At 46.7% G+C, this 27943-nt stretch overlaps 2 protein-coding genes across 2 annotated transcripts; both read right to left on the reverse strand.

Annotated features, from left to right (window-relative positions):
- Window positions 1-4270: 4270 nt before the first annotated feature.
- Window positions 4271-19087, reverse strand: egf (epidermal growth factor). Its single transcript, XM_030102932.1, has 23 exons — window positions 18970-19087; window positions 15266-15465; window positions 15007-15188; window positions 14410-14640; window positions 14120-14322; window positions 13925-14038; window positions 13603-13725; window positions 11795-11917; window positions 11587-11712; window positions 11386-11522; window positions 11015-11163; window positions 10718-10822; window positions 10262-10485; window positions 10001-10168; window positions 9778-9918; window positions 9589-9699; window positions 9399-9515; window positions 8861-8977; window positions 8052-8223; window positions 7572-7736; window positions 5236-5338; window positions 4536-4629; window positions 4271-4455 (listed from the first exon to the last, which is right to left on the reverse strand). The coding sequence occupies exons 1-23, from the start codon at window positions 19085-19087 to the stop codon at window positions 4271-4273; spliced, it is 3408 nt and encodes a 1135-aa protein (XP_029958792.1).
- Window positions 19088-22536: 3449 nt separating this feature from the next.
- lrit3a (info leucine-rich repeat, immunoglobulin-like and transmembrane domains 3a) lies at window positions 22537-27772 on the reverse strand. The gene is made up of 4 exons (XM_030109029.1): window positions 27657-27772; window positions 26059-26525; window positions 23717-24022; window positions 22537-23585 (listed from the first exon to the last, which is right to left on the reverse strand). Exons 1-4 carry the CDS (start codon window positions 27770-27772, stop codon window positions 22555-22557), a joined length of 1920 nt encoding a protein of 639 aa, XP_029964889.1. The 3' UTR covers window positions 22537-22554.
- Window positions 27773-27943: the final 171 nt, after the last annotated feature.

Genomic DNA, 27943 nt, shown 5'->3' on the forward strand with positions numbered 1-27943 from the left:
GTCTGAGAGACAAACTGATCATTTCCTCAATATATCGATATAAATAAAACTCACTGTAAACAGAAATTTCTAAAAATCAGAAAAGACTAAAGACGAGCAAAGAATTTTTTTTAAAATGATAATTTTGTGTCTGTTTAGAAAAGGTCATCAAATGTAACGTCAAAAATACATATAAGGTAATTAAACAGTTGTCATATTAAAATAAATCATTTTAAACCTGAACTACATGTAAAGGTTACAGGCTGTCCAGGTTTGGGTCGTTCATTTATTCATTCATATGAAATAACAAGACACAACACTCACTTAATCCTGATAGATGGAAATATATCTTCATTAAAAGTATATATATTTTTAAATTAGGGCTGTCAAAAGATACATTTTTAATATAATCACGATTAATCGCAGGATTGCTACAGTTAATCGTGATTAATTGTGCTTTGAATTGCATGTTTACAATTCTACTGTTTTGCATTTGAAGGCAGCAGTTTTCAGCCCATAACATAAAACACTGTGCTGTAGAGTTCTGTTAACACCCCTCTGTGTTGAGCAGTGTTAGTGATCAACACTGTACAGCAGCTGTTCTGAGAATGGACACTTTCAATGTATATTGTAACACCTGAATTTCTGAACAGGTTTTTGTAGAGATATACTGACTGAAATGTGGACTTTTTGATCTATTTTCACACTGAAACAAGAAAAACTGTCTTTATTTCTGGGCTGTTTTGATGTTTGTTGAATCAATCTGAGCGGTTTGTGACCATTTTGGACATTAAATAATGAAAAAGCAGAGTGAATCAGTTGTCTGTGTTTCTGCTGCAGGTCTGTTCTCACTAACAGGACTCTTCAACACTGTAGATGTGAGTGTTTACAGACTGTGAAGTGTTCCCCTCCCCTCAGCAGGCTGCGGGACCCGGGGAGGCTCTCCGGCCGGGGCCCGGCGGTCCTCGGCGCTGCAGCCATAGATTCTGGCTCATGTGTCCGTGTCCGACACACGCATTAGACCTCCCCCACTCACATTTGATTTTAAGTCTGCCCAAATCCTCACAAACCAGTGTTACTGTGCCCCGCCGGAGAGCTGCAGGGAGCAAACGCTGACCTGAAGGATCAGAGCAAAGCCTTTGAGTGGGCTGCTAATTCCCTCTTTCAGCTCTCATCAGCTGTCCTCTGGGCCGCGATGGAGATGTGAGAGAGCGGACAAAGCTGCAGCCATCTGGCAGAGCGGCACTGCGTCGGCTAATGGACAGGGAGCGCACCTCGCGCTGTTGCTTGCGTGAGTTTTTGGGAGCGTATTTTAGTTGCATTTCGAAACCATGAACTCAGCCTGAGATGCTGCAGCGTTTCAGCAGGAGTTGACCTTTGACCTCTGTGGTGCACGCTGTATGTTGTCGAACCTTTCTAAAACACACTTGTTTTTAAAAACAGAATAACAGAGGAAATGACACAGAATCAAAACCCTGATCCCGTCAACATTTCAGTGAATTCAGCGTTACTGACTGAGGCTGTCACAGCTTCACGTTTAGGCTGCTTCCTGTTTTAGTCTGAAGTCTGATTGACGCCCGGATGTGTTTCACCGGTGTCTGAGTGTGTGACTGTCTTCACCTGCCAGCTGCTTTATAAGTTGGGCTGTCTTCTGCTGTTTTCTGTTCCCTGGATCTTCCCTGTTGAGCTGGATGATGTTCACTCCTGTATATTATAAAGCAACATCATCAATATCTAACGTTGTTCTGTTTTGTTAAGGTTCATTTACGAGTTCAAAATTAAGTGGACATTAGAGGAAATGAGGGCAAAACTGAAGAACCTTCATTGTAAACGATGATTCACAGAAATTGATTAATTTGAACCTGGAGGTGGAGAGTTTTCACATTGTCCCTGTGCGGTTGATAGAAAGGTAACACTCATAAAAACTGATTTTATTTGCATTTAAAACTTAAAGCTTCATATTGGTGTGGATATCCCTTCATGAGAGCAACAGACTGGAACAAAAAAAGCAGTATTTATTAGATAAATGTCATTCTTATTATTTAAAACGAGGCAGAGGCCCTTGGAGGCCCCTGGAGGCCCCGGCCCCTCCGGTGTCAGTGACTCTGTTGCCCCCTGTTGCCCCAATTGAGCAGTAATACACGATAAATTGACACTGGGTCCAATTTCATCTTTCCTGGCAGGCGGGCCGTGCGGCCGCTCGCCGCGGCGCCCTAACCTATCTGTTAGCCCGTAATGGATCCCAATATATAGATAAGTGTGTCCCGCCGCAGAAATCAATATCGATGCGGCTCCTGATGGTTTCTGAGTTAAAGTGCTTTGTTTTCTGCCACCGCCGCCTCCATTAACTATTCCCAGTCAACCTTGAGAAGGAGATGGAGGCTGACAGATGGAGCGGCGGCGGCGGCGCTCCCAACGTCACCGGAGCGTTAGATGGAGGAGAGGAGAGCCGCCGACGTCACCTGGCAATTATAGGAACTTTATGTTTTTAGAGAAAAAAATACATTCCAGCCAGAAGAAGAGGGAGTCAGGTGAAGGGGAACGCTTCACATCGGTTCTGAAATATACTTTTATTGACCAAAATAGGACATTCTCCATTCCAGTTATCGCCCAGAAGGTGCCGAGTCGAACACAACAATGTCTCATCACAAAATAGATAAGGCCTGAATTTTCTAATTTCCTCCATTTAAACACTCAGAAGAATCTTTCCCTTTCCTTCAGTCTGCTCCTCTTGACTTTAACTCTGTTTCTCATCGAACACAACTTCTACAAGAATGAATGAAAATAAATAAAACAACAGATCAATCACTGATTTGTTGTAGTATGATGTGAATTAACAGGAATCCTTGAAAAGCAGTGTGTTAAAGCTTCTTTTTTTTCTCTTAATGCTAAAATTTGGTACATTTTTACAAAATTTCTTCACAAATTTAAAAAAACAACGCATTTGGCTGTGATGTTTGTTACTCTGCAGAACATGTAACAAATGGAAAACTGTCATCCAGATAAAAACATAAACTCTGTCCCTTTAAACACAAGCGGTGGATGAAAGACGTTCACGTATTTTAATCTGAATTAACGACACTCTGTGTGAAGAGGAAAGATCTACTCTAACATAAAGCAGAGACATTAATGCGCTCATGTTGTTGCTTCACATAGAAAACATTAGAACATGATCTGTCAGCTGCAGGGCATTACCATGGCTTTTTAAACAGACAGCTTTAAACACAAAGAGCTTTCACCATCACCCGTAAACAACTTTCATTTCTAGAGACCACGACATCTTTAGTTTACCGTCTGAACCAGGAGGAGCAGAACGCTTCATCCTCCTCCTCCAGCAAACTGCACACACATTATATTCATTCATATGGAAATACAGTGACATCGAATCGTCTCTCAATGGAGGTTTTTGCATTTGAACATCTGTCTTTGGTGTTTTTGAGTGAATTCAGCAGGACTCCAGAGCTTTGACAGTGACATTAGTAACAGTTTCCATCAACATCCTATTCTTTAAAACGTCGTTTCAAGACATAAACACTTTGGAAACATCATTTGAAAGCCAAATTAAGAACTGAAATGTGTGTTTTTGACAATGATTAATACTGAAAACGGCTTCCTTCTTTCTTTGCTGGTGAAAATGTTTAAATTAGATCTTAATATTGGATCCTTGTGATGCAGCATCAGTGTTCATACTCAAAAATGTACCTTTACACACAGTATTTACTCAGATTACTCAGATTCATGATGAATGGGGGATTTACAAATGGTATTAATACTTATGAGCAGTGGAGAGAATTAACTTTACTCAAATTTAAGTATAATTTCCATCATCTAATCTACTTTGCTACTTTAAAAACAAAGGGGTAATTTTTCAGTAAGACAAAGATAATCTTCACATCTTCTTGAACTGAGCTTATTCTGCTGCTTCATATCTGGATTTCTTTTCATTTGAGTTGTCAAACATAAGGCACGTGGGCCGAAAGTGGCCCACGAGAGGCTTCAATTTGGCCAAACCACCAAGTAAATGGTAAAAACAGCTACAGGAAAAAGATTTTTGTACATTTCACTGCATTTTACATTACCTTTCATTAAAACTGACTTTATGTTAAGACTTGAGTCACTTTCTGCAGTAATTGTTTGATTTTCACCAGGTATATGCTCTCAAAGAAAAGAGTATTCTTGGCAAAGACGGTGTTCAATCCTGCTGAAGGTTCAAAACCGAGTCACCGTCCGTTCTTCCGGAATCCTGGGATGTTTTAAACCTTGAGCTGCTCAGCTGATCCTCCCTCCGCTCTCAGGAGGAAGTCACCCTGTTCTCTGAGCGATCCACGTCGGGGTGAAAGACCAGCAGGCTGGACTTGGGTGGACGGGGGTGACGGAGGGTCTGCTGGGTGGGCTGCATGGAGGCAGCTGATCTGACGGAGCACTCGTACCCTCCGTTGTGTCTGCAGGAAGATCCAGAGTCTCCAGGACTGGAGTCTGGAAAAGAGAAGAGCTGGTAAAAAAAAAATCAGCTTATTTCAGCATAAAGAAACAGTGGAGAGACAGGAGGAAGGAACCTGCTGAGGAGCAGGAGGGACAGACGGCCGGACGGGGACAGACGGGCGAGGACAGGAGCTTTCCATCCAGACCGCTGGCTGCCAGCAGGTAGAACTGGAAACGCACACAGACACAGAGTCCATTAGAGCAGGTTTAACTCTGTGGTGCCATCATCCAGCAACCATCCATCCATCCATCCATTCAACCATAATCCATCCATCCATCCATTCATCACAGGACGAATTTAAAATCTGGATTTCAGGATTTATTAATTCCAAATTTGGAGGAAACTTGGAGGAATCAGAAAAGCTTAAAGTCTTGGACGATTTTCATAATATTAGATTTCATTTTTCAAAAAAATGACTGAAGTGCATCAAACTCACTGTTTGATGCACTTGAATGAATAAAATTACACCATTCACTGGGAATATGAATTTAAAAAGGCTTGAACATTTTCCATTAACTCAAAAATCAAGACTTGATTGAAGTTTGTGTAAACGTTCATCCCTTCTTAATATGAAAGGTTATTTCAAGATGTTTCCAGGAGCTCAGACTGAGATGAACAGATGGAAAATGTAATCATTTGTCCTGTGAATGTCGTCAATTATCAGTTTGGAAGATAACAAAAAGGTGGAACAAGCTAAATACAGGAAATGGTGAAAGTCTTGAGTCAGGGTGAGAGTCGGGGAGTCGGGGCGGCGGGACGGACGGCGGTCTCACCTGGGGGACGGCGGTCGTGGCGGCCTCCAGCGTGCTGTCGTCCGTCACGCTGGTCTCGCTGACGTTATCCACCGACGGCTGTTTGTGGAAGATTCTCCTGGTTCTGTAAATGAAAACACACTCAGGATCTATTCACAGAGCTCTCATCTGGGGGAGGTCAAAGGTCACGGCAGCATTTAGATGGTGAACAGACACGTTAGGAGAAGATTCCTACATTACAATGATTAAAATGAAAACCATGGGATCTGAGTTCATAGTTCCTCCTGAAATAACAAGCAATTTTTAAAATTAAGATGCATTGAATGAGCTCAGAGATGTGCAATTTTCCAAAAGACCAGAAGGAGGAGCTGTTTATTCTTTATCAATAAATACAAACAATTAAAAAGACTTTGACAGCTCAAAATGAATGGATTAAAACACACTTTCAAAACTGAACAGGAAGCAAAAAACTATAAAATGACCTGTAGTGGTAAATCATAAGTGGTTTAATGTTACAGGCTTCATGCAGTGATAAAAGAGTTATCTAAAAATCACAATAATATTTAAAAACTTCTTCAATGTACAAATTATTATAAATTAAACCACTGAAACACAACAACAGAAAGATGAGTTGATATAGATCACGTCAGTATGAAAAACAAATTTATTATTATGAAAAAATATCATATTTCTCCTGGAATCTCTTAATGAACTGACTTCATCTTGTTGAATACTATTAACGATTCTGTTCTAAATTAAAACGATAGAAGTCAAAGTGCTGAGATTCAAAAACATCCTAAATAATTTAACACAGTGGATTTGATCATCTGGTTATTCTTTGAGAGCACATTTACTAAAATGTGCCTAATGGAAAGGAAAACTTAATTATCAAAACAGAAACGTGTGAGTTCATTTAGATGAAGGAAGAAGAGAAAAAATGGAGACAGCTCTTATAAAGGTAAAATAATAACTATAGCCAAGACTGTCTGCCATGAATGATTTACTAATGACCTTCAGATGAAGTTGCTCCAGTTAGTTGTGTCAATATGGTGCAAATTTAACAGGAAAAAAAGTATAAAAACACCAAAATCCAGGCAGCATAAGCCTGTCTTATGAAGCCCAGTTTGCGCTTTAAAGTCTGTTTCTCCACTCTGTGTGTGTGTGTGTGTGTGTGTGTGTGTGTGTGTCTGTTTCAGGAGTAAACTAAACCACCCAACTCAAAAACTGCACAAGTGCACTTGCAGTCAAGTGCAGAAGGCAATTTGAGGCAGAGCGATTGGCGGCCATGTAGCGTTTCCAGCGGGGTCATACCTCAGCGGCTCCATTTTGTCGCTGAGAAATGACCTATTTTTATGTGTAATTGCTGTAGAACAAGCTAAACCAACCATGTAATTGAAAGCGTGCCCCTTCCACGGGGGAACCGCGAGTGCAAATGTTGGGACGTGGCGGGCCGAGGCGGCGGGAGAGGGGGGGTGCTTTGAGAGGCAAACGAGTGGAGAGCGCCGGCGGCCTTGTCCCTAAGCCGCTGAGACGACCCTAAAACAAATCAGCTACTTAGAGACGCCTCAGGTGGAAATGAAGAGGAGCCGCGGCCGCCGGGGTGCCCTGATGTTACCCGCCGGTGGACACTTTCAGACACTGTCGGCTCACATCTGGACGAGCTACCACATCTGGATTCAGCACAGGACTGTGACAGTGCTTCTACTTTCACCACCTGAAACGTTTGCACAAGCAGTGTTGATGTTTTATTGGTTTGATCTCGTTCAGCTTCTCATAAATAGACATTTAAAGTTGTGTTCTTGGTTCGCAGTTTCTCACTTATTTGCTGTTCATGAAGTCAGAGGGTTTATTTTCCCCCAGCTGGACACATCTAGGTCTGTTATGGCTGTTAGGCGGTGTGGGAATCATTCTAGTTCAGGGGCCACATACAGTTAGATTTCATCTTGAGAGGGCCAGACTGTTAAAACGGTCAAATAAGAACCTTTAAACTTAAACTTCACAGTTTTTGTGGTGGTGAAAATGTCGACATTTTCACAAAGCCAAGCATTTTCTACTGAAAATGACTCCAATCTCAGCATAAAACCAATTTTAATTAAACTTTTTAACACAGAATCCAGTGAAACGTCTTTAAAACTCCTCTTATTGCTGTTGCATTCTGGGTGTTTTCTCTAAACCCCCCCTGACACTTGGCTTTGAGGCTGGATAGCAGCCTCTTGCAGCCCGGTTTTGGCCCCCCGGGCCTTATGTTTGACACCCCTGATCCCATCAGAATAACTCTGACATGTGATCATCCATGATCGCCTCCCCCTCCCCGGTTCGCCTTCACCTCCCGTGTTCTGGGCGCCGCCGCCTCTCACCCGTAGCAGTAGGTGACGCAGGCCGTGACGGACAGCAGGGACACCAGGACCACCATGCAGGCTGCGATGGCCACGTTCCTCCTCTTCTCCTTCTCGGCCTGCTGCAGCTCCAGCCACTCCAGGTCGCTGAACTGACAGCGCTCGCCCATGTAGCCCGACACGCAGCTGCAACAGGCGACAGCGTCAGACGGGACAAGGGAATGATCTATCCACAACAACCCTCCTGCTCCTGTCAGCACCCAGCCGGCCATCATGGACCAATAGTGACCTCTGCTGTTTGCCAGAACCGCTTCTTTCTCTTGGTTTTGCTGCTGTATGAACCGATTTTAAAACTGACTTTATGTGCATGTAAAGACTAAAACAAGAAATAAGCTTATAATAATTATGAAATAACAAAAAAGTAGAAGAAAATAAACCAAATATGTCCTTTTCTGCACTCAGGAAGTCTGAAAAGGGAAAGAGCAGAGACGGCTGATTTACTTGCAGGCGTAGGACTCCATCTCGGGGAAGTAGAAGCAGACGCCCTGGTACAGGCAGTAGGTGTCGTGCGAGGCGGGACAGCTCTCCACGCCGTCCCCGCTGTGGTGCTGGGTGGTGACCTGGACGGGGGGGCCGGGGGTCGCCCAGGAGGACGGCCTGTCCACCTCTTCACCTGAACGGAGACAGAGCAGCAGTGTGGGACTCAATATATGATCATTTTGAAGCACAATAAAATAAATGAATCAAATATCATCATAATATATTAAGTCAGGGATGTCAAACATAAGGCCCGGGGGTCAAAACCCTGTTCGGATTTGCAACAAGAAAGACATTTTCATCATGTAGACTCTGCAACACAACAGCAGAAAACTTTATCTAGAAGAACTTGGATATTATGGGGCATCTCTGCATTAACTTATCCCATTATTAGTCTGTTGTTACATTTAGTAGCAGTGAAAATGTAATAACTGCAGTCAATGATGTAATAATACAAAACAACTAGACTGAATTTCAGTGTTAAAACAGTTTTTGTGCAGTTTCCTTATTGAAAACAGGCGTAGTGGATGTTATAATCGTCTTAGTCATTTACATATATGCAGCACTTTGTGTGCTCAGTTACTGCCTCCATGAGTCCAAATCACTCAAAAAAAGATCAAAATCAACTCCATAACCTGCCGGGAAAAAGCAGAAATGACTCCAGCAGATGTTTTCAATGTGAACATGAACATTATTCACACTAAAGCTTCTTTCTCTGTCTGCGTCTCCCAGACGGGCCCCCGTGCCTCGTGTTGAAGACCGCTCACCTCCACAGGCCCGGCCGGTGTCCGGGTGTCCAGCGCGGCACTTGCAGAGATATTTCCCTTCAGTGTTTTGACACTCTGCGTTTTCTCCACAGCCGTGCGTCTCCAGCTCACACTCGTCTATGTCTGATTATGAAGGAAAAGAAATATTTATTAGAGGATAAAGTAAAGTCAGGGCTGTTAAAGCAGCAGTGTGTGTGTGTGCGTGTGTGTGTGTGTGTGTGTAAGTGTGTTTCCACTGCTCCCTGCCTGCAGCAGCCAGCGTGCAGGGGAACGATAAAACAAACTGCTGGACCAGTCCCTTCTAAAAACATTTGGGCTGCAGCTCTTCTCATTAGCGTCTGTCTGGCGCTGCGGCGCTATCTGTGCGTTCAGGACACCTCTGCCTTAGAGAAACGCGTCTTTATCTGGGACTGAAGGCTGCTCCTCTCCCAGGCCCGCCACCTGAAACGCACACCAGATAAAAAGCTCCCCGGTGCCTGATGTAATCCCCTGAGCCCGCTCCGGGCCGCCGTGCCCCCCCCCCCCCCCCCGGAGGGAGGCTCACCCACGCAGGAGCGTCCGTCTCCCGTGAAGCCTTCCTCACACAAACACCGGGGGCTTCCCGAGTCCAGCAGGCAGTGAGCGTGGGCGTGGCAGCGGAGGGAGTGGCACTCCTGCTGGTCTGGCGGAGAGGCAGGGGGTCAGGATCAGGCTGACGGGGGGGGGGTTTAATAACCCCTACGAGCTGCGTTTACCTGAAACCATCTTGTCTGTGAAGACTGAGAGGAAGTCCGCCTCTCCTCCAGTCAGCGCCGCGCTCTCGTCGTTGAAGGTTTGATTCCCCAGAGATGGTAAACCGCCGTCTCCTGGAACAGAAGCGCATCTGAGCTGATGTGGGCATCACCTCCGCCTCCGCCTCCGCCTCCTGAGCACCATCGCTTCACCTGCCGTGGCGTTGGAGGCTCGGCAGCTCTTCCCGTCGGAGGACAAGACGAAGCGGGGCAGGCAGGAGCAGAGGGCCGACCCCAGCCGGCTCTCACACACCTGCATGCAGCCTCCGTTCAGGTGGAGGCAGACGTCCGCCCCTGAAACCCAGGAAGCAGAGTCACTCCAGAGTCAGAGGCTCACAGCGTGACAGTCGGCGTCCGTACACATCTTCGTCCGTACCGGGCCTGGCCAGGGGATGGACCACCACCACGGACGCCGGCTGGACCATGGCGGCGTGGATCCAGCGCAGCGTCTTCCCGCTTCTCTTGTGGACGCTCCTCAGCCGCTGGTGCTGCCAGTCGGAGACCCAGAGGCTGTCCTCAAACACTGCCAGGTCAAAAGGTCGACCTGGAGGAAGCGGGGAGGAGGAGGGTGAAATCACGCCGTCCGAGCGTTCCTGCGCGGCGAAGCGTCTCTCCTCATGTTCCACACAGACCTCACCTACTTGGTTCTCTGACAGGACCCTCCGGTCGGACCCGTCCAGGGCGGCCGTCTCGATCAGGCCTCTCTTCTGGTCGCACCAGAACAGGCGGTCGTCGGCGAAGTCGACGGCGAGGCCAGTGGGGGACGACAGGCCGGCGGCGGCGACGACGGCCCGGCCGGAGCCGTCCAGAGAGGAGCTTTCCACCGCCGGCCGGGATCCCGTGTCGGTCCAGAACAACTTCCTCAAAGAGTCAAAGAACAGACAGCATGAGGCATGGACTGTCCATCCAGCAGTCTGGATTTAAAATCCATTAAGACGAGCTCTAGGACAGTTGTTCTAACTGTAAAATAAACTCAGCTATCTGTGTAGAGCTGTTTTTTTTTTTTTTATCTCTTTAAATATCGTGTCTATTCTACATTTCATGCCTTTCTTCCTGGTTTAAAGGGGCAGTTGTGGAAAACAGGGATTCTCACTTTGCCAGAGGATGAACTGCGATTCCTCTCGGTTCTTCCAGCCCTTTGCTCACGATAGTTTCTTTATGATATCGAACCAAATCACTGCAGTCAACAGTCGACAGGCTGCAAGACAAACATACAGGAATATTTAACAGATCAGAGACACATCAGCTCTGCAAAACTGAAAAGAAATTGACAAAGTTATGCAGACAAAAAGGAAAGTAAATAATATAGCAAACTACTTGGAATCAATAAAATGATATCATGAAATGAAACAGAAAAAAATCATTAAATAAAATTGTGATCCACACACACCTTTTGTCTGTCCAGTACATCTTGTGATGGATCCAGTCAATGGCCAGCCCCTCGGGAGAGCCCAGACCTTCAGAAACCACGACACGTCTCGACCCGCCGCTCAGACCAACCCGCTCAATCACCTTCTGACTTGAACTGGCGAAATACACCTTCAAAAACACACAAAATGCCCCAAATGAACCATGCATCAGCTGAAAAACGCAAGAAACCAAAAACAGAAGCGTGTAATTACAGTGTCTGTCCACTAGGTGTCACTGCATGCCTGCAACACAACTCTCCTCAGTAACAGGAGTTCTTTTTTTTTTTTTTTTTTTAGTGCAGCATCTCAGCACACAAGTGAAAATGAAAGATGAAAGAGCCTTTCATCTCACATTGTTCTGAATGGGATCGTAATCCAGCGCTAGGATTGTCCCTCTGGGCTCCTCCACCAGGGTTTCCTCCTCGCTGCCGTCGGCGCTCATCCTCCTCACATCCACCAGGTTGGCCACCAGCAGAAAGGGCGGAGGCCCTGCAGAGTCCACACTCAGTGTTCTGGTGAGGATGTGTTGGTCAGTGCGGGGCTCGTGACTCACCGGCTGCGGAGCAGCGCTTGCCGTCTTGGTGGAGCCGGTAGCCGGGATGGCAGCCGCACCGCCACCTGCCGGGGGCGACCGGAGAGCAGGTCTGGCTGCAGCCGCCCCTGTCTGCGGACGAGCAGCCTGCCAACACACACAGAACTGCATCAACACACACTCCGCCCCCCCCCCCCGCCCCGCTCGCTGCTTCCTGCTGCGTTCGTACCCGTGCAGGCTCGGCCGTCCTCCTGGAGCACGGACCCTTCGGGACAAACGCAGACGTGGCGGCCTCCCGTAGCCAGGCACCCGTGGCCACACTCCGTCATGTTGCCCTCGCACGATATGATCTCTGTGGAAGAGCAGTGGATAATTTGAGGGCAGATTGGATTTGATGGGTTTTAAAAGGTCGTGCGAAAGCAAATAGCGATCTGCAGTGCCACGTTAACCAAGTCAAAGCGACGCCACGCGTCCAGGCTATTTTTGGGCCCGGCAGGTAGTCGATGAGCCAGATGGACAACAAGCTTCTTAGGCGCTGCTCTGCTGCAATCCCTTTATGAAGTCAAACCCTAATCCTATCAAAATAGTTGAAAGTGTGATGAGAATGCAGTCAAAAGCCCGGGCGGTGAGCGCGGCGCAGCGCCGGCTCACGGCGGTGTGCTGTCCGGGGAATCCACGCCGTCAAAGAGCTACTGCACTCCTTCCCTGCCGGTGATGTGCTGACATTTCAGTTTGGCATTCACACGACTTTCTTCATCACCCTCCTGTATGCTGAGAGGCGAAAGTGAAGCTTAAAGAGAAAACATGAGCGGGGGAGATGGCCGGTTTTGGGTGCAGCTGTTGCACGCTCCTGCCCGTAATCTCTGTTGTCATCTGCACGGTCTGGCCTGCCGCTTGGCCGCATGTTTGTTTTGAACTGGACCTTGGCAAAGGTTGTCTGCTAACCAGCTTAGACGGACAAAGCTGCTGACCAGATATGTTCCCTATTGCAAATGTCACCTCATCATCTAATCTCATTGTGTCTGCCAGGCCTTCCTGCCGCCCGCATCCCCCTCAGATTAGAGGAGCGGGGATTAGGGCGCCTCTCTCAGGTGTTTTAATATGTTATGAAGTTAATCAGACTCTGCAGACCCTTGACACAGAAAGCATCAGCTCCCGCCCAGTTTAAGCCATTTTCAGTATGTCTTATTATCATGATACACAGACACCAATTAACCTCAAATACATGTTTGTTTTTTTAAAATATGAGAAATAAACTTACTCACGCAGGCAGAACATGCAAACTCCATACAGAAAAGCCTTCTACCTGGACTCAAACCGGGGATTTTATCACCATGATGCAACAGATAGATATCACCAGATGTCAAGATAAACTAGTTTGAGCGGGTGATTTCTGTTTCTATGCTCTTCCTCATGTTTATGCATAAACATTTGATTGTCTCTGGTATCTGTTCAGAAATGTTCCCATTGTGACGCAGGCAGACAACAGACCGGCATTATAGTTGGTGATTTGTAGACAAATTCAGACGACTGACCCATCACAATCTCTAAAACAACCAGTACGCCTCTTCTGGTTCAGACCAGAAAAGCCCGAATAATGAAAAATCACACCGTCTTCTTTGACGCTGCGCCACCGTCTGCCTTCCACGCTCTCGGACCGTCAGGACTGTGACACAGTGTCACACTTTTGACCCGAGTCACCTCACAAACAATCGGCAGCTCACATGTCTGGTCTGTCTGGGCGCCGGCGACCCGGCCTGTTTTTACGGCTCCTCCGGGGTCAAAGTCGTGTCTCCTGGACAAATGCCACCGTTCAGCCCCACAAACAGCATCCAGCTCCAAACCACCAAAACCACTGCCGCACTCATCAGTCTGAGGAAAACAGCCTTAATTCTTCACCTTCGCTGAATCTTTCAAAACCAGAATCAGGAACTTGAGATATAAACAGAGAAAAATCAGCCTAAACATTAAATATGTGTCTCTGCGCCACCAGTTCTAATTCAGACCCTTTTCCCATCAGTAGAGAAACGTACGTACCTCTGCATGTCTTCCTGTCGGGGAGCAGGGCGTAGCCTTTCGGGCAGGTACAGAAATACGATCCGGGGATGTTTTCACATCCCAGAGAGCAGCCGTGGTTCCAGTGAGAACATTCATTCACATCTGCAGCAAACAGAAGACAAACACTCTGACACCAGCGTCGCTGCTTTTGAAAGTTTATCATTTTCCTCATGTGCGATCACAGGAAGCATCAGTTTTCATGCACAGATCACTTCAGACGTGTCTGTGAAGTCCTTCTCTTTCTTCTAAAATATAACCACACTGTGTAATTTGTTGCTTCTCTTGTGGAGAACACACACACCTTCACAGTGAGTGCCCTGTTTGCTGAGAGCGAAGCCGCCGCTGCACTCACACACGCCTCGGTCCGCCAGGCTGGAGCAGATGTTCACACAGTTCCCGCTCTGCTCGTCACAACCTGCTGGGAGAGGCCAGCAACGTATGGAAATACGTCCCAGAATCCAGTGCAAATTAAGAGCAGGAGGAGTGAGAGCGTCACCTGGAGGTGCGGCTGGAGGATCGTCCGCCGGCTGAGACCGCGGATGGATCACTCTGATGCCAACGGGAGGTTTGGCCATTTGTTTAATGCTGACGTCTCGAGCTTTTCCTCCAGTGTACTTGTTCACTTGCTTTATGACCCGAGACGCGGCGTCGGTGTAGTACAGGTAGTCCAGAAAAACCGATAAGCCAAGAGACTCAGACCTGGTGGAAACACACAAACACTCATGGGACTGATCAGCCAGTTACGTTTGGAAATGATTGAATATTGATTTGTGTGTGCGCGCCCACCGGAGCGGCTGGTCCATGACGCGCAGCAGGTTTCCGCTGTAATCACAGGAGGCGATGGCGCTCTCCCCCTGCGGACCAAACTGAGCCCAGAACAGCCGTCTGTCCTCCCGGTCGATGGACAGAGCTCGAGGTTCTTCTCCTGCCATCTTGACGAGCGTGGTCTTCATCTGTCCGGTCACGTCGCAGCGTTGGACACCGGGGGTGGAGCCGCCGGACAGCCAGAACAAAAACCTGCAGGAAATCACTTCTCAGCTCAGAAACAGCCTCTCCAGGAGGCAGGGCGGCGTTCTGCAGGATGCGGCCTGCGACCCTTTGATGTGGGAGATCTGTGGCGTGTTGGAGTGGTTCTGCAGCTATGTGACAGCTACGCTTGATGCAAGAGGATGAAACAGTCACACAGAAGCAATGCGGGAACAAAACAGCGGGAATCTCAAGTTTGTTCAGAGAGAAAGGCTTTAAATGCGTAATAATATCTAATCCAGGAGCGTCAAGCTCATTTTACAATCACAGCCTTTCTCTTTGTTGTGGTGCAGAGTGTGTGTGATGAAATATGGGCCTTATGCTCTAATCCTTTCTCTTAATCCATGACCAGATTACCTGCTGCGGGGGTCGACGCCGATGGAGCTCGGTTTGCTCAGGTGTCTCATGATGGTCCTCTCATTTTTTCCATTTATGTACATGGTTTTAATTTCCCCCTTCTCTCCGCTTGTCCAGTAAAGGCTGTTCCAGATCCAGTCCACCGCCAGGCCCGAGATGTGTCTGTCGGATGAGTACAGCTTCTGCAGAACGGCCCCGGTCACAGTTATTAAGCAAAAACCAACACTGACTTCTGGCTGTGCAGCAGCTCCGTCGTCACCTGTCTGTGCGCCCCCCTCACTGACGCTTTGTAGATGACCCCGGTGTGTGTGTCGGCCCAGTAGAGCCTCTCCTCTCTGAAGTGGAAGTCCAGCAGGACGGAGCTCCCCACGCTGGCCACCAGCCTGCGGTGGTTCTTCCCGTCCAGGCCCAGGCGGTGGATGGCTCTGCCGTGGCCAAAGATCAGGAAAGGCTGCGGAGCTTCACAAAGCAGACAGTCCCGAGTGTTTCTGCTGCTTCCAGTCACATCATTCGAATCCATTTCAGGAAAATACTCCAGTACAGCTGGCGTGAAAGGACTCGAAAAAGCTGATTTTAGCCATATATTCACAGATCTTCTGTAAGAACATGGCTGAATACAGTTTATAACACACACTAACATTCACAGTCCGTCCACTGGGAGCAATTCAGACTGTTTCACAAGCCTGCACGGTGAGACAGGGAATCAAACCTGCAACCCTATGAGTCAGAGACAATGCAGCCGATCCAGCGTAACATTACTCACTGAGTTGCATTTGTTAAAGTTGTGTGTTGCACATAGTTCCTCAGTTTGAAGCCTGAAATCCGGCAAAACCACCAAGCAAGTCACACAAATATTGAAGACAAATCGCTTCAGAGTACCAAACACAGCACTGAGACCCGATCTGAAATATTGACGATGCTGCCATGACGCTAGCAAACTAGCATTAGCCTCATTAGCCAGGCTGTTAGGTTGAGTTTGTAAAAACACCCATAATGCACCAGTCATAGGAGAAGCTTCTTTTCTTCTTTTGATATTTCACAGCAGAAGCTTTCATTGAAATCGACTTTATGTTGACATTGGAGTCAGTTGCTTGATTTTTGTGAAAATATCAACATTTTCGTCACGTACACTCTGCAATGAATCAAAGAAGAGTTTAAGAGGTTATGATGGCATTATGTAACCACTCAAGAAGAGACTGGGTTGTTTGTATCCCCTGGACTAAAATGTGTTTTATTGACTGATGACTAAAAAGGTTCAAATGATAATGAATCATGTCAGAATATTTCTTTTTTTTTAATCAGAACTATTAAAACTGATTGAATTAACACCAGCCTTCACTGTGGTGCTACGCTTTCTCTAAATCCCATTTTCTAACTGAAACTCTTGATTCCAGTCAAGCCGTTGTTCTGTGAGTGAGTGTGAAAATGCAGTTTGACTTGAATACATCCCGGCGGCAGCGTTCAGCCTTCCCTGCCTCTCATGTGTCACCCCTCCGCTGCTGTTCCATTCGTCAAATTATGGGATTGAAAAGCCGATTGACTGCCGCATGGGGCTGAGTTCAAGGCTGCTTGAGGATAAAACACGATCTCTTAGCAACAAATGTCTCTTTATTATCACGGCTGGATTCTGAAAGGCCGCGGCGGTTTGTGAACGCCGCTCCACCGATACTGGAGTTTTTAGATTTTCACAAACTGGGTGAAACTAAATCTGCGTGCATCGGTGAAGAGGCGCGGAGTGCAGCGTGTTTGGTCTGCGGCGGTAATGGCCCTGTCACATGTGCAGCCATAGACACCGACTCCTGACTCCCAGGAATGAGGGGAAACAATGAGCAACGCCAGACAGGCAGCACAATGGCGTGTCTGGGCCGAGGTCGCCGCCGTCGCCCGCCGTCGCTATGAATCATGGATCCGCAGGTTCACTCAGTGGTCAGCGTGAAACGACGGGAGCAACACGCGTCCAGCTGACGAGGAATTTATATTTTCCTCATGTGATGAGGAGAAAACTTACGCTTGAACCCGACAGCGAGGGAGGGAGACACAGAATACTGGCTTCAAGGAACATTTAGGAAAAAAAAACTGCTTCAAGGAATTTTTTGAGATGAAGGGAAAGGAACATTCAACTCAGGTGGCGAAAGAAATGATAAACTATTGAACTACTGAAACAGCAAAAAAAAAAAAAAAAAAATCTCCCATTCATCCAGTTCCTCTGTCCTCTATAACCTGCAGTGTTTCCACTTCAACCTCCGAAAACCCTGAGTCCAGATCATCCTCAGCCCGTTCAATGCAGGAGCTCAACCAAAGCTGTTGTGTGAAGATTTAAAATGAAATTTTATCCATCTATCCATCTTTATTCTGTATAAAAAAATGTTAAAATTGCTTTTTTTAAATAGAAGTTTTATTTCCATCAATTTAAAAGCGTAAGTTCACTGAATAAAGAGATGAAGTTTCTAATCATAATTTACTAAAACTGCAAGATGAAAAAGTTATCAAACACCATTCATCTGAGTGCTTTTAAATACTGTAAATATTCAATAAATGTGCACATTCTGCCTGCTAATATATAATAAAATATTAATAATAACTTGTTGTACTGATGATTTGAAGTTATTCTCATGTTGGATGATAACTTGTAGGAATCTCAGTGTTTGGTCACATTATGGAAAAGTCTTTCAACACATCTTCAATGTTTTGTCCCATTTTTTTCAGAAAGACATTACGATATGCTCAGTTTGATGTGATTTTATAGGTTATGTCAAGAACAAACAATAACACTGAATTATTATGTAATTCTCATGTGTGCAACAGAGTTATGTAACTTTGCAATCTACAGGGACTGTGCTCATTTTTACGCTGATGACACTGAGGATATATTATACTTATATTTCAAAGTGGAAATTAGAAACTTAAAATACTTGTGTTATTTCGGCCACCTTGAGCATTAACAACACTAAAACGTTTGTTTTTCTATAGAACTTAAAAAGACTCTCATCCTGCGACTGAGGAAGAAAACCAAAACTCTTTCATTTCCATCTTTAACTTCCCATTTTGTCCAAACAGGTTGGATCAGACTGCAGCAGCAGATTTTTAAAAATATGAAATATTAAAGCTAAAGGTTGACGCTCTGTTGCTCTTTGTGACCTTTGACCTCTCGTTAGTTCAATGTAAGGCTCTTTCTGGGAACACAAACACAGTCCATTCTGGATTATATTTGGTTCCTACCAAAGACATGGCCAAATGGTCCATGTAGATCGGAAGTGTCAAACATAAGGCCCGTGGGCCAAACCTGGCCTGCAAGAGGCTCCAATCCGGCCAAACCAAAACACTGAGCAAATGGAAAAAAGTTCAGAGAAAAGAAAAAAACTGATAGCTGAGAGACAGGTGCTGCTGCCATGAAACTCGCTACCTGGCTGAAAACAAAGAAGCCAAAAGTCATGCTGTCAGGATGAGTTTATAAAAACACCCATAATGCAACAGTACTTTTTGACATTTCACTGAATTTTGCAGCAGAAAGTTCCATTAAAATTCACTTCATGTTGATATTCTCGTCATTTTCAGCCGTAATTGTCCAGTTTTGTGGAAACATCGTAAACACATCAAAGAAAACAGTAAAGTTTAAATTTAAAGGTTATTACGGCACTTTTTTCACCACTTCTGCTCACTCAACATGAGATTAGTCTGTGTCTCTTCTGATGGAGAGGAGAAGCTCTGACCTTTGTTAAATTCAATAAACACATTTTTTCGGTGAAGTTGCAATAAGATGAAATAAATGCAGCGGAAATACTGAAAAATGACAGTTATTGGGGAATTTTTTTTTCCCTGATGTTCTAAAACTGCAACACAACTTCTTCCCTGTTGTATTCATCTTCTCAGAAACACATTGAGAACAATCTTTCTTTTTTTTTTTTTTCTCCTAATTACCATATAGATACGGGACAGTGTGTGTGAGAGCTGAGTGGGACTCACCCACACAGCTGCCGTTCCTCGCCGCTCTGGACGGGCGCTCGTCCCAGCACTGTGCCGACGCCCCGGCTCTGTGCACCACCAGGCACGCCAGCGCCCAGGCCACGGCCGCAGCCAGCATAATCCTGCGTTGGGTCCTTCACTCTGTTTCAGGCATTCCCGCTGTCGGTGCTGGCACACAGGAATCCCCCCAGAACGAGCGGCGCTTGCTTCTGGACTCCCAGCATCCTTGCCTCAGGCTTAGGAGAGCTTCACATAAAGGAAGGTGCAGTCCGTCTCCGAAAGGAATGAAGACGCTTCAGCGAGGATGGCGAAACTCTCAATAAAGAACAAAAAGTGTGTGGGATCTCAGTGGCTCCCTGCCGCAGGCCCCAGGGCTGCCAGTCTGTTTTGGAGGCAAAGATTGAAATTCCTGACACCCTGGTGGTAAATTTTGCACATGCTGGTCCAGGACTGGAGCGAGATCGTCTTCAAGCTGCAGGCGGCTTCTCAAGCAGAATGTGGAAAATGCAAGAAGTGAGTCAGGGCCGAAAAAAAGGACTCACATAATAACATATCGGGCCCTCTCCCCACCCCCTGACCTGTGTCCTTTGTGGATGTAGATGGATGAGTGTGTGTGGGCCAGACGGTTTTTGTGTCTGGGAGAGAGAGAGAGAGAGAGAGAGAGAGAGAGAGAGAGAGAGAGAGAGAGAGAGAGACAGAGAGAGGAGACTGACCTTAAATGAAGGCTGACACACACACTATACAATATTTTCTGTCTTCACAGTGGAATTGACTGAACCTGAGTGTTTCTCAGTCTATTAAATCATTCATAACTCACATACAGTACATTTTACACACATACACACACACACACACACACACACACACATACACACACGCACACACACACACACACACACACACACACACACACACACACACACACACACGTGCACAATGGGCTGCCTGTGCCGTGAGCTGTGTGTGGGACTGTCTCCGGCTGAAGTTCATGTGGCTCCCAGGAACAACTGCCAGAATGAGTAATGTATAGAAAACGGTTTGGGAGCGGAGCGGATTATCCCTAAATTGTTTGTCCTCCTTTTACCGAGGAGAACAACTGACAGAGGCCAGGAAGCACAGCCTCCATTCATACCCGCCGTGACTGGGATATTGTCAGCGAGCAGCGTCACCCAGACGAAGAGCGCCGGAGATTTACACCGCTGAGAAAGTTCCCTTGTCTGCGGACTAATGTCCGCCGTCTGAAGGGCGCTGACCTTTTCCCACGATGCCACTCTTCCACGCCGATCACAATGAGTAAATGTCTTTAGCTGGTCTTCAGGTGACCTGTGAGCTGGATGGATCTGACTCATCAGGTGGAGAGTGTGTGTGTGTGTGTGTGTGTGTGTGTGGTCAGATCATATGACACCTCATGTCACTGACACTGGAAGAGAAATACTTCAGTTTATCACCGTAAGAGAAGGAATTTGTGAGTCACTTGCGTCATGCTAACATTTGATCCCAGATCGCCGTCACTCAGTCGAGTGCTTCAGCTGCACATCACATGTTAGAAATGTAGAAAGACAGGAGACGTTCTTTGGTCTCTTGGTTCATTCATCCGGAGGATGGAACCCAGAGGACGTCCTGAACAGGTTGCTGGCTCGTCACTGGATCAACATGGAGACACATACAAACACACACACACACACACACACACACACACACACACACACACAGAGCAATCACACTGGGAGGAAATGAACCAATCACACGGTATTATAAAATAATCCCCCCAACTCTGGACTGAAGCGTCTTCTCACTGTGAAGACGAAGCGCTGACTGTCATCCCAGGATGCATCTGATTCCTCGTTTACACGACAACAATTTCAACTGAAAATGGTTTGTTTTGTACTTTTTCCTTGGAACCTGTGAACTTTGCAACTTCGGGGTGTGTGGGTTCATTAAAAAAGAAAACAACCAGTGGTGCCAGCCTGATGCCAACTACAGCGTCTCAGCATTTCTACCATTTCAGTGTAAACGGTCTTTGTTTTCAAAACGTTGCTGTGTAAACGTCAAAAGTACTTTTCTGACACAAAGACGCTAAAAAGATGCGTTAATCACTTGAAATGTTGTCGTCTAGACGGGGATTGATTCTCTGGTTCCTGTCAAGCAGGTCTGCTCTGCTGACATGCCGGATGTCCTCCGTCTCGGCTGCTGAACCGCCCTCCCCTCCTCAGGTCTGATCGCTGCTCTGATGTGTTTCACCTGTCTGAGTGTGTGCTTGTCTTCACCTGCTGGCTGTGGCTCGCATCGGGCCGTCTTCTGTGTGTTCTGGTCCTCGCTGCGTCTGTGATTCTGCCGTCCTCGTGCTCCTGGCTTTTCCCTGAGTTTGGATTTTTGTCTTGACGTCAGGGTTTTGTTGGCTGCTTGCCAAGAAAGAGGAAAACTGACCAAAAGACGATTGTATTTCACAAAATACTGTTAAAATGTCTTTTATAATCCCTTTTTCTGGTTGGTCCTAATCAAAACCTGACAGAAGCGTGAAGCTGTTGTGATATTAACTTGGAGTGAGAGGCAGCTCGGTTTGATACCTGTTGGGGGAGTTTTCATGTTCTTCCTCTGTGTGTTTGTGTTTTTCTCAAGTAATCCAGTTCCCCCTCAAAAAAACATGCATCTGAGGTCAATTTATGCAGGGTGACCCTGTTTTAGCAGATTAGCTCACAAAATACCCCAAATTTCACAAAGCTTGACAGAAATGAGACTTTACTTCATGTTGAAAGAAGATGTATCTGAACGAACAGTGTGGGTTTGTTCTTTATTCTGTCTCAGGGGTGCAGAAATGGACATCAGTTTCAAAGCTCAGTACTTTTTTGTATGAAGTTTGCATGTTCTCCCTGTGCACATCCCCCTCACATAATCCAGGAACGTGGATTATGGGACTCTGTGGATGAACTATCGACTACCTGCAAACCCAATTTACATAAAGCACCGGAGGAATATAAAAAGAGGGACAATAACCACACATTTAACACTTGAAGTAATAAATTCAAAAGTTGTTCAGTTTATTAAAAACATGCGTACAACTTAATTTATGCACAGTTATTTACACATAATCATATAAAGTGGCAACTTTTCTGGTGTGAGTGATCCCGGAGGTTGGACACAGTCTGACAGTACGTTCATGTCCCATAAGGCCGCGGTGGTTCCATGTGATGGGGGAGGAGTTCTGATCTGTTCTGTCACCTGACCACCACAATATCGATAACTGACACTTTGCAACTTTGGCATTGAATTTAATGACGTACGCCACAGTGAGTTCCCTGACAGGCTCCCTGCACGGAGCCATTTAAAGCCCCGCGAAGGTGCTGAGCTACTTAAATTCCTTTTATTAGATATAAGGCTCCAAATCATAAGGACATGACTGCAAATATCGGACTGGGAGAGTGTTGTGGTGATTACATCTTCCTAAATTATTGTATAAATCTTTATTAAACTGTCACACCGTTCAGCGGGGTGCATCAGTGTAAAGATTTATAAATTAATTTGGAGTCAGAGAGTTTGTTTTTCCAGTGTAATTCAAGGCATGGTGCTCGGCTTGAGAGTCGGCCGTCAGCAGAGATACTCGGACCGAGAGCTGTCGCTCTTGTAGGTCATCTGCGAGTCGATGCTGGAGCGGGAGCACAGCAGCATCCGCTCCGACTCGTGAGTGGGCCTCCGCGCCCACAGCTCCGTCGGGCGGGCGTTCAAAGTCCTCTGCTTCATCGAAATGGTCTCGAACTTGACGTAGCTCTCCTTCTCCAGCTCCTCCTCGTCCAGAGCGGCGCTGGGCCCTTTGCAGTAGAGGGCCAGGATCTTGTAGAGCAGCAGGCCGATGAGCGGCAGCGCCAGAGCGCAGGCGATGCCGCTGATGATCATGAAGAGCTGGTTCTGCCCGCCGTCCTCCACCGTGTCCAGCGTGTAAAAGTCGGTGCAGGGGTCTTTCCCGGCGTCGCTGCCTTTCGCCACGAGGCAAACCGAGTACCTCATCCCGGGCAGCAGTTCATCCAGGAGCACTTTCCCACTGCCGGCGTTCGTCTCCACGGTCCTTTTAGTGTCTTCGTCGCCGTAGGGTGAGTAGACCACCGTGAGGGGAGTGTCTCCGGGCAGCCCGTCGGCCGTCCACAGCAGGACCGCACTGTCGGCTGTCTCCTCCACCACTTTCAGGTCCTTGACGGACTTGGACGCGTCACTTTTCTTGCTCTTCTCGTCGGCTGCGAGCTTTCGTCCGCCGCCTCCCGGCTGCGGTTTGGTTTGCTTGAAGGATCCTTTCTGCAAACCGGCGCTCGGAGTGGTTTTGGGCTTCCGGACCGTGACCGTTAGCGTGGACGTCCTGGGCGCTGCGGTGGACATGGCGGAGCCCGGGCTGGATACGTCGGTCTGGGGAACCAGTGTGGTGCCGACGCTCATGGGACCGGTTCCATTGACGGGCATCGGCGGAGGGACGGTGGTGCTCATCATCCCGGCGACCGAGACGGAAATGGTGGCTTCGGCGTCGCCGGCAACATTCTTTGCTTTGCAGCTGTAGTCTCCCGCCTCTTTGTGAGATATTCCATGCAGGCTCATGATGGACCACCGAACCCCGTCTCCAGGAGACTCTTGCACTGTAAATGAAAACAGACGACAGAAGGTCAGCATCAGAACCCAGTTTACTCAACACCACTTCTTTCTATTCAAGCAAATAAATGTAGATCCACATTAAACTCTTTAAAAAGCTGTTCCCAGTCTTTCCCACCTGTGTTGTTGACTGACGAGCCGTCTCTCTTGGACCAGTAGAGCACCGGAGTGGGGAGTCCCGTGGCGTCGCAGCGCAGGAGGACGTTGCTCCCCAGAGGAGACGTGATCTTGGTGGCGGACGTCATCACCGACGGCTTCACGCAGTTGTCCAGCTCGGCGCGCTGGAAGAGGACGCCCGCCAGGTTCTCGGGTCCGGCGCAGGTCAGAAACAGGTCCATCAGAACCACCGGGGTCACCGACATTTTGGAGATCTCGATTAGTTTGGAGATTTTACAGTCGCAGAACCAGGGGTTATCCTGCAGGCCTGAACACAAGAACACAGGACGGATTCTGATTATTGACTGTAACGCTGTAAAGCGTGCCTGTCAATCACAGCTCACCTTAATGCCTTCACTCCTGATGAGGTACTCTGAATTAAATTCATCCATGGGCCCATGTATCCACTATCAATGAGCATTTCATTGACTTTCTTCCTCTCCCTTCTTATATTCTCTTAATCTTTGGCAGGATGATAAAAATCCCACGTTGTGGAAACCAAGCTGTCATAAAGAGGCAGGGCATTTTCCCTTTCAACTTAGTGTGAACACCTGGTACATACAATAGGTTAAGCACTTGTACCAGTGCAAAGCAAATCCCTTTAGCCAGATTAACTTGCCTTAACACCGGAAAAGCGCCTAAGCTTCCTCCTGCGCTCCTTCAGTTTGTGGGAACATATTCTTTCCAGTAGCTTGGTGGGCAGCATAAACATCAATAGATCATCGACAACATAATTAAACTTCCAAATTTTCATTGAGAAACAATATTTGCATGAATTTCTCCTAATTTTAATACAAATGTAAAGTTTTCAGTAATATTCTTCACTTCCCCGTCTCATATTTTATCTCTGTGATTGATCAACTACTTTAACAACACCACGAAAACCTTTCAGAGTTGATCAGTCTGATTGTGCATAGTCTATTTTCTTTCAAACCACCTAATCCTGTTTCTCCTTCAGGTGCACGGCCGGCGATAAGCCAGTTTGTCCTTACGCAGCCGATCAAAACACATCCCTCCGCTTCATGGAGAAAGTCGGCTGAAACACACGCAACAAAGCCTGAAAATAAACAGAAACTGAAGAGCGGCGTGTGTGAAGGTGTGCGTGTTCCCTCTGTCACATGGCATCTGACCTAGTTTATACAGCAGTTTATGTTAGCTCCAGTTTAATCCAAACAGAGCGACGGATTAAAACACACCACGCCATACCAAGACACACCTGAAGTCCGACCAGCGAGCATGCAGGTAAACCGGACAGCATGCAAGAGTCATTATACAGCAGCTGGTCAGCATGGCTGGTTAATTACACAAAATGTGGTGTTTTAAACGGATCAACAATGAGAAACCATTTCAGAAGCTGTTACTCTCATGTCTCCCCGCATCAGCATCTCTCACACCGTCACATGCTGTCCAGTTCAAACTGTTTTCCTGCTTTTCCGTGGCCGTCGTCTCTCCCTCCATGTCTGTATGCATGCTACTGCAGCACCTCTGCAAACATGGATCCCCTGACACCTACTGAAGATGAAGGTTTATCATTCTCATAAATTCATTCTCATGAAAAAAAAAAAGCCTTCAGGTGTGTTTCCTGGTAACACGGCTCTGAGGTTTTAGTCTTTTTTAGACAAACTCAGAGGCTGTAAAGTCACGAGGCTGATCACGATCTGTCATAATGTTAACAGGATTTCAAAACATTTCACAGGATCTCAGTTTGCCTCAGAAAAGTCTGCTTCCAATAACCAGGAGTGCTGCTTGTAAGTTGAATTTCTTCACCAAATAAAAAAGATAAACCATGTCTGGACTTTTTTTTAATTTCAATGTTAAATTACTTGTTAAAGACAACCATCATCTGACATTATGTTTGTTGATGGGAAACAGAACTGCACTATAAACTGGTAATGTTGTAATTAGTGGTATATAAATAAAGCTGGATTGAATTGAACTGAACCTTGCTCCTCTAAACAATGTATTTTTAAAAGCTAATCAACTAGAATTCTGAAGAATATTAGTATTTTCCATATTAGGTGCAGCGCGTTTGTAGTTCCTGTTATTTATAGTGGACAACAGTTGTTTTTCAGAAAGCATCCAGTGAATCAGTGGCTGACTGTGACCTTTGACACCGACTCATGAAGATTAAGAGGAGGTGACTTGATCATGACGTTTGATATTCGATTTTAGGGAAATTTGCTTTAATTATCCTACATTTAATCAGAACAACAAGCATGGAACGTCAACTTTCCCAGAAACCAACGGGGCCAGAACACCACATGTTGGGAATAGCAAGCAGTCCTGAAATTGGCCTTCTCTTACCTAATACAACTTTCTGGGAGGCGTTAGTGGAGACTGGCTGTCCGTTGAAAGGTGGCCAGATATCCATCAGCTCGGAGGGCAGAGTGGCTAATTTATTGCTGGATAAATCCAAATAGGTGATGTTGAGCAGGTAGGGGATGGCCTCGGTGGGGACGCTGCTCAGCCGGTTGTTGTGGAGATCCAGCGTTTTCAGCCGGGGCATTTCTTTGAGAGACTCCCAGGGAAACATGGAGATCATATTCCCGTCCAGCCGGAGCTCGTGCAGCACCTTGAGGTTGTAGAAGCTCCCAGTATCCACCGAGGTTATGGAGTTGTACGTAATCCAGAGATAGCGGAGCTCCACCAGGTAGTAGAACGCCTCCGTCGGTATTCGCCGTACCGCCGTCTTCTCGATGCGGAGCTTGATGGTGTCCACGGGGACGTTGACGGGGATGTCGGACAAGTCGGGGTCATTGCAGAGCACGGATCTGAAAAAAAAAAACAAAAAACAAAACAGACATATATGCAAAGGTTAACGCCAGCACATCCGGTTAACAGCTGTTCCTGGAAGGCTAACTCCAACAACAACCCATTTCCCATGGAGGGAGCAGATGTTTCCACTCAGAGTCACCGACCTGTGAAGGAGGTCTGACACTTATCCATTCATTTGTTCATCCATCCATCCATCCATCCATACATCCACACGTGCATGCAGCATCAGCCCTCCACCCACGCTGCCTGCTGGCTCTTCCTGAGAGCACCTACAGGACGCTTCCAGATGCCGAGGGCAGATAATCACTGTCATTATGAGCACTGAGTGAGCTGGAATCACTGGAGCTGCTGATGGACGGGCCGCACAACTCTTTCAACTCAGCCAGTTAGAGCTTTAATAAACAATCCACAGCTCCCAGTTTTTGCCTCCTGCATCATCGGGTTCACGGTGCTGCAGGACAACGGCTTTTCGCTCCCATCGGTAGTTTTACAGCTGATTTACAGAATATGATCACTTTCTTGGTCTGGTCTGTAGATGCTGGGCTCTGTCCTGATCGGGCTTATTAGCAAAGGGAAATTAGGTCTGTCTCAGATATAAATGGATTGGCAGGAGGCCAGAGAAGAGATGTTATGTCAATGCGGGTCAGCACGCTGTTCGATGGGCGCCGTGGTGAATCTGGATGATATTCCAGCTGATCGCTCTTCATTTCCTGCCACCTTGTGTTTTGTCTTACTTCTTCCTGAGTCGCTCTGCAGTTAAATCTTTATTCCTTCACACAGGGTGATGCTCAGAGGTTTCTTAAGCCACACAACAGAGCCTATAAACACTCCCCAGGAAAGATTTAACAATAGCTTTTTAAGTCCTTACTCTTTACTTTCCATTGATATAACACAGATTACTCAGAGGACGGCCTGATTACTGAGGCGCTTATTTATAACAGGTAGTAGTTTACTCTAAAATCACAGAGAATTAAAATAAAAAAACCTTTCTATTTGTTATATATGATCTGAAGCTACACAGAAGGCGACCTGATTGAGTAAACTCACACATGACTGCTCATAAATATGTAAAATAATCATTCCACTGCCTCAGTCAGCAGCGTACGTGAATAAATCAGTGGATTTACCTGGTTCCTGTCCCGTCGGTGCGTCCGTGGAAGACACAGGTACACTGGGACGGACAGAAGGGACGGGCCATACCCAGACAGCACAGCAATACATGCACACGGAGGAGTCGATGCATGTCGTCGCCGAGTGCGCCCACAACGCTCACATGGAGGACCGGTCAGGACCAAAGACATCCGGACGCATCGGGTGCCTGAGGAATTATTTCTTCCGCGCAAACAAATGGAGAACAATGAAAAGAGCCTCCGAAGTCCATAAGAGGCGGCGGCGCAGGGCTGAGGATCTAATT

Source organism: Salarias fasciatus, chromosome 2 (genome assembly GCF_902148845.1).
Source record: "Salarias fasciatus chromosome 2, fSalaFa1.1, whole genome shotgun sequence".
Classification (NCBI taxonomy): Eukaryota; Metazoa; Chordata; class Actinopteri; order Blenniiformes; family Blenniidae; genus Salarias; species Salarias fasciatus.

Bases quoted from the DNA above. Each gene is read 5' to 3' on its own strand.
- egf (XM_030102932.1), bottom strand. From the start codon at position 19,087: ATGCTGGCTGCGGCCGTGGCCTGGGCGCTGGCGTGCCTGGTGGTGCAC. The intron at 5,339-7,571 runs GTGAGAGGCGGC...TTTCATTTACAG, and splicing joins TGCGTCACCTACTGCTACGG to AACCAGGAGAATCTTCCACA. The intron at 4,630-5,235 runs GTGAGACCGCCG...GTGCGTTTCCAG, and splicing joins CCACGACCGCCGTCCCCCAG to TTCTACCTGCTGGCAGCCAG.
- lrit3a (XM_030109029.1), bottom strand. From the start codon at position 27,772: ATGCATCGACTCCTCCGTGTGCATGTATTGCTGTGCTGTCTGGGTATG. The intron at 26,526-27,656 runs GTAAATCCACTG...TTTTTTTTTCAG, and splicing joins ACCGACGGGACAGGAACCAG to ATCCGTGCTCTGCAATGACC. The intron at 24,023-26,058 runs GTAAGAGAAGGC...TCTTGTGTTCAG, and splicing joins CTCCCAGAAAGTTGTATTAG to GCCTGCAGGATAACCCCTGG.